Here is a 6,965-nt window from a genome sequence, read left to right on the forward strand (position 1 = left end):
CAGTAGTGCAATCAGTCTGCTTATCTGAAAATGCCAGCAATAGTGGACAGAGCAACGCGACACAAGCAGCACACTCTGCAGCTGCACTAGCAGACTTCCGGCCTCTGGCTCTGCTCCCTATACAGTCTAATACAGAGCAGCCTTCAGCATCTACCCAGAGAAATTAAAATTAAATAGTAATCATCTATTTAAAATTAATCACCAATCCTCTCTCTCCCTCATTCCCAATTACCTGTTCTTTTAGGAGCTGTTCACAGGCTTCATGAAGAGTTCCTGTCTTATTGGACACAAAAAGGTACTGCTTCTGCAGTGACTCCAGATGCTGAAGGGCACTGTTCACATCGTTCAGGATAGCATCGCACTGTTCCTGAAACCCAGACAAGTAATCCCTCATCTGTCTAGAAAACAGAACCAAGAGGGGATTGGCAATAATATTTTCCCCCAATAGGTAGAGTTAATAAACAATACGGTCTCAATTTTTCCAAAATCATAAATTTCTGGTGGAAAATCTAACTTAGTCTTTACTCAGATTTACAGTAAAAGCTAGCCCATAAACTACTCCAATGCTCAGGAAGACGAGTCACTGACACCACAAGCAATAAAAGGAATTAGCCTTAGAGTCACAACCTGGTTTCCTGCATGAGAGTCAATAAATTACAGGCATCAACCTTCGAAGACACCAGGATATCCCAAGGCAGCAAATAAGGTTACTCCTTCAGATACCTGCCACCTCTAAAGACCACATGACGCGAAAAAAAATTCAGATTTGAGACTAGAAGACACTGGTCCAAACCGCAGCTCTAGCAAAGTCCAAATGACACTGGTAGTTAATGTGACCAAGCCTCAAGCTGGCCATTTGTAAAATGGGAATGATAATGTATCTTTGAAGATCTGCTACAGATAAAGTAGGATTATACATCCATAGCACGCTGCCTAGCAATAATGGCCATGACGATGCCAGGCAATGCACTCCTTTAATCCCACCACTTGGGAGGCAAAGACAGGCAGATGTCTGTGAGTTTGAGGCCAGCTTGTTCTACACTGTGACTTATAAGACAGCCCATCTTGAAAAAAGGAAAACAAAAAGTAATAATGGCCCTACATAATGTTAACTGAACGTCAATGCAGAACCCCATAATCTAAACCTGGAGAGAAACTGTATATGGTATCATTCTTCCCCTATCAGCATATGCTAACCATACTCAATCTACACGGCCATCCCTAAGGTCCTCCATGGATGTTTTCCTGACACACAAACACCTCACAGAATTTCCATACAACCTCTTGATTCAAGTTCTTTCTGCAGTTCTTTTTCTAAAATCACTTATAACCCCAATTCTCACCCTGGCTGGTATTAAGGAAAATCTGACTGTTAAGTTTTCTTGGTAACTTGAGATGGCTATGAAGTAAAAATCAGGATATCCAACAAATAAAGGACCCACACATACCTATATTTAGTTCCTTCATCCTGATCCATCTGAGTTTGCAGCTTTGCAAACCATGAGAAAAACTGAAAATAAGAGGATTATTCTGTCAATCAAACTAAAACAGGTAAGTGGAAAGTGATTACATGGTAGAGTACAAGTTAAAGGGCAGGCATTACCTAACTAACTCTTATTTCTAGGGCTCAGCCACGAATAATTAGCTTTGAGTTTTAATATATACATACAAGACATCTATATACCAGCAAAAGCAAAAGATATTAAAAGCACTGGTCATTTCTGGAGTCAAGTAAGGAGGAGTATTAAAGACACATATAAAGAAAATAAATATTTCTTCTTAAGAAACTAATACCTGGCTCTTAGTTTGCCAAATTTAAAGAATTATCATAAGGCTTTGGGTAGGCGTTAATATTAATGTTGCCTAATAAGAATGGTGAGCATATAAACTTGAAAATGGCATAGTGGATTAAGGATATGGACTGTGGGGAGGCTGCAGAGATGGCTCAGTGGTTAAGAGCACTGGCTGCTCTCCAGAGGACCTGATTCAATTCCCAGCACCCCCATGATGGTTCACAATTGTCTGTAACTCTAGTTCCTGGGGATCCAATGCCTTCTTCTGGCTTCTGAGGGTACCAGGCACATAAATGGTACACAAACATACATGCAGGCAAACAAAACATCTACTCACATAAAATAAAAATGAAAAAGAATATGGATTTGAGGCTGTTACCTGCCCCTACACCAATGCTATAGAAATCTTCCATCATTTAAAAATAATAAAATCTGGCATGGTCATACATGCCTGCCATACCAGCACTTAGAAAGCTGAAGCAAGGAGATCACAAGTTCAAGACCAGCCTGGGCTACATCACTGGGGAAAGGAAGGGGTGTGGGGCAGAGAGAGAAGAAAAACAAAACAAACAACAGATAAGAGGGTTAATTTACATGAGAAATTTTGGGCATGATAAAAATATTTTATATTTTAGCTAGATATGGGGCACACACCTGTGTAATCTCAGCACTTGGGAAGTAGAGATTGGAAGATAAGCTCCAAAACCAGCCAGGGCTACATCATAAATATAGGTCAGGTGGTGGTTTGGAAGAAAATGGCCCCTCCAGGCTCACAGGGAGTGGCACTATTAGGAGGTGTGGTCTTTTTGGAGTAGATGAGGCTTTGCTGGAGGAAGTGTGTCACTAGTGGGTGGGCTTTAAGATCTCTGCTCAAACCAGGCTTAGTGGCCCACTATCTCTTCCTGCAGCCTGCTGATCAAGATGTAGAATTCTCAGATACCTCTCCAGCACCATCCATGTCTACCTGCATTTCTGCCATGCTTTCTACCATGATAATGGGTTAAACCTCTGAACTGTAAGCCAGCCCCAACTAAATGTTTTGCTTTATAAGAGTTGCCACAGTCATGGTTTCTCTTCACAGCAATAGAAACCCTAAGACAGTCGGCCTATACTACACAAGACTCCATCTCAAAATGCAAAACGAAAACAGCACAGCACTTGGGAGGCAGAGGCAGGTGGATCTCCATGAGTTCTAGGTCAGTCTTGTTCCAAGACATCTAGAACTGTTCCACAGAAATCCCTTGTCTTGAAAAGAAAAAAAAAAAAAACAGGTTCATATCAGGTTCATATATTGATAGAAGTAGTTATAGTAGTATGTACACTCATCAAAACTCATCTGGTTTAATGCCAGCACTCGGGAGGCAGAGGCAGGCGGATCTCTGTGAGTTCGAGACCAACCTGGTCTACAGAGCTAATTCCAGGACAGGCTCCAAAGCCACAGAGAAACCCTGTCTCGAAAAAAAAAAAAACTCATCTGGCTGACACTTAAAGTGAGTAAATTTCATCATATATAAATCATAACCTACATATTAGGTACTTCGAGCTGTTACAGAGATATGCAAGTGTAAATTTAATACAGAAGCTGTGTTTTCACAGAAGGAGAACTATTTTAGTAAGAGAGAATAATCAGCAGGAGTGGAGGAAGGAAGGTGGGGAGAGAGGAAAGGGAAGGAAGGGAAAAGCACAGTACAGCGGCATCATATCAAAGCGCCGTGCTGAAATCTGTTTGCAGACTAAGGTAATGTGGAAGGGGAAAATGACTGTTTCAAACAGTATAACGGCATTCACAGACACAGAACATGATCACCATCTCTCTCAAAGTGGAAGTCAATGTCAAGGGTGTGCAGGCTTGTCATCTAACTTGGCTAACATTTTCTACTCATTTATTGTGCGCTTGCTATATCTGCATGTGTTATTTAATTCTCATAAAAATCATAGAATATAGGTATAGAATCATCCTTGTTTAAAGGCTCAGAAACTAAAGACCCAAAAAGGTTAAGTAATTTGCTGAAACTCACAATGATGGTAAATAGTGGAGCCAACAGCAGGAGCAGATGTGGGTTGGCCTAACTACAGCAGGAGCAGATGTGGGTTGGTCTAACTACAGCAGGAACAGATGTGGATCAGCCTACCTACAGCAGGAGCAGATGTGGGGGCAGATGTGGATCAGCGTAACTACAATAGGATCAGCCTAACTATAGCAGGATCAGAAGTAGGTCAACCTAACTCTACAACAGGAGCAGATATAGGTCAATTTAACTCTACAACAGGAGTAGATGTGAATCAACCTAACTCTACAACAGAAGTAGACATAAGTCAACCTAACTCTACAAAAGAAGTAGACATAAGTCAACCTAACTCTACAACAGAAATAGACATAGGTCCACTTAACTCTACAACAGGAGTAGACATAATTTCTACAAGAGTAGATGTGGATCAACCTAACTTTACAACAAGAGAACACACAGGTCAGCCTAACTCCAACAAGAGCTCTCCTTTGCTTTCCTTACTGCCTCTTTTGACTTCTAATGCATGCAATTCAGTATATCTGCTTTATGTTTTATTTGGAAATGCCTCCCCTTTAACTCCTTTTTTGTCTTTGTTTTTGTCTTAGAGACAGCGCCTATGTACTATGTAGCCCAGGATGCCCTTGATATAGATATATATATATATCCATCCATCCAGACTGGCCTCAAACTGGTGATTCTCCTGTCTCAGGCAGCTCTAACTCTCACCTGCAAGTACTAACCAGGCCCAACCCTTCAGAGTTCCAAGATCAGATGAGATCAGTGTGTTCAAGGTGGTACAGACATAGAGAGCTGGAACTCTCTTAACAAATCAGAAAGAATAAACAGAGAAGTATCTATAGAAACTGTTACACATTTAGGTCTGTAATTAGCAGTAAGGAAATAGCAAAATGCAGGCTAAATTACTAATTTGCATCTAAAGAAAGGTTTTAGGACTTTAAGAATTACAGCAACAAAGTAGAGAAAGATGTTTATATGTGCATCTAGATGCATGTATTTTTATAAAAATTTATTCTTGTTTTTTTAAAAATTATTTTATCTGTGTGAGGTTTCGCTATGTGTATGTCTATGTACTATGTGTGTGCCTGGTGCCCACGGATGTCAAAAGAGAGCTTCAGATCCCCTGGAAATGTGAGAAACTGGCTGGTGATGGCACACACCTTTAATCCCAGCACTAGGGAGGCAAAGGCAGGCAGATCTCTGTGAGTTCAAGGCCAGCCAGAGCAAGTTCCAGGACACCCAGGGCTACACTGAGAAACCCTGTCTCAAAAAAACCAAACAAACAAACAGCTCTTAGCAACCCAATGTGGGTGCCATGAAGAGTACCGGTACTTTTAACCACTAGGCCATCTCTCCAGCCCTGTTAGTTACTCTATTACTTTTTATCATATTTTTATTTTATTGCCGATATAATAAAATAAATGCCCCCCCCCGCAGATTCAAAAATTTGAAAGTTTGGTCACCAAGGAGGTAGGGGACCAGGAACCGCATTCAACCTTTCTAGAGCTCTAGAATGCCAATGCTTGCGCTGTGGCAGACATTTTTACTGAGACATCTAGAATAATCCAATGTCCCTAGGAAAGATGGTCCATTTACCTGCTGTGCAGTCTCGATTCTTTCCTCTTTCATCTCTAAGGAAGCGAAGCCCTTCAAGAGGATGTCTTCTGTAGATTCGGGCACCACAGCAGTCAGTTCAATGGGCAGTGACTGGGATGCTAAGCTGCAGATGTCTTCAATAGGGAGCTTGAAAAAGAAAGCCACAGACATTTAACTTGAAAAGTTTCCTAAATCAACTCAATTGTTTCTGTCTTGTTTTCAAAGAGAAAGGAGTATTTCCTTGAAATCCTCTGAGATCAGGAGATGTCACACAGTACTAAGAATCTCCACTAGCCCTCTTTGGGATAGACGCCACTCAAGATGTAACAGGACACCAATGTCAGCGATCTAACAGGGGCATGAGCTTACATAGAACCACCTGAACCTGTGTAAACCACCATTCGTCAGAAGGAGACCTCTGTGCTGCTGTAAATAGCGTTTTCTCTGCAGGATCCAACACAAGGGCCTGACCAACCGACAAAATTAACACATCAAACTCCTTAAACAACAAACTGCCACCCACGGCACCTTACCTACCACCTCGCCTACACTGACACACTGTGAGATTCGATGACAGACAAGACATTCAGAAGAATCTCAGCGTTTCTATAGGCTCCACAAGAGCCCAGGGACAAGGCCTCTTGTAACACCAACACAGCACTCTCTGTCCCCACCACTAACGATGCTTGAGCTCGGTATTAATTCACCTGAAGTCACTTATTAGACAAGCTGTTTTTAGAACTAAAAGAAACTGAAAGCAGGTGGTAGGGAAAGCAACAGGGCCCACTGTTAGATTCAATCCTACGTTTCAGTCCTCGGCTCATGGCATTTAAAGTCTCCCAACATAAGACATGACTCAAAGCCCTAGGAAACTGCTTTCTCTCTAAATGCAGACATTCCATTTGAAGACAGGGTTTTGTTTTTTTTTAAGTTGAAAGGAGCTCAATACACAAATGCCCCACTAGTAATCTAGAAACAAGGTCACATCTGTGTTCACACGGGCTACACTTCACAAATGTCCCACTAGTAATCTAGAAACAAGGTTACATCTGTGCTCACACGGGCTACACTTCACGGTAAACACTGAAGTGGAGCCTGCTTGAAAGCCTCTTGCTAGTGTACAAGCTGGGTGGCACCGGGGAAACTCATGACTCTATCCCTCCATTTCTCCTCTTACGGATACAGATCCAGCAGCCACACCATGACTACCGGGAGGAGCAGAGAAGAAAGCCCTGGCTTCTCCAAGTAACTGCCAACAACAGCCAACACGCACGATCAGGAGGGTCCTTGTACACAAATGAGTCAGACCCAGAGCCAGAAGGGTCCCAGCCAGATGCAAATGTCTTACTTATCAGGACATCACAATGCTTATAAACTCTTGCTGAAAGTAGTACACCCTGATGTAAAAGTGCTGTGACCCAGCAAGAATTAAGGTTTTCAAACTCAGGGAAATCTATCCTGAGGCTAAAGTGTCACCAGCAACTGTGTGCTGCCATTAAGGGTTCTGAAGACAGAACTGTAACTGAGATAAATAGCACCTACACCTGCA

The 6,965-nt window shown here is 42.0% G+C and overlaps 1 protein-coding gene across 1 annotated transcript in view; it reads right to left on the minus strand.

Annotated features, from left to right (window-relative positions):
* The window catches only part of Cog3 (component of oligomeric golgi complex 3), a 54,611-nt gene that overhangs the window by 41,058 nt on the left and 6,588 nt on the right, over window positions 1-6,965 (minus strand). Inside the window, exons 2-4 of the mRNA XM_005355625.2 lie at window positions 5,417-5,563; window positions 1,449-1,510; window positions 233-398 (exon numbers count right to left, since the gene is read on the minus strand). Of these exons, the coding sequence (XP_005355682.1) occupies window positions 233-398; window positions 1,449-1,510; window positions 5,417-5,563 (375 nt within the window). The remainder of the gene's footprint in view (window positions 1-232; window positions 399-1,448; window positions 1,511-5,416; window positions 5,564-6,965) is intronic.

Source organism: Microtus ochrogaster, chromosome 17 (assembly GCF_000317375.1).
Source record: "Microtus ochrogaster isolate Prairie Vole_2 chromosome 17, MicOch1.0, whole genome shotgun sequence".
Classification (NCBI taxonomy): Eukaryota; Metazoa; Chordata; class Mammalia; order Rodentia; family Cricetidae; genus Microtus; species Microtus ochrogaster.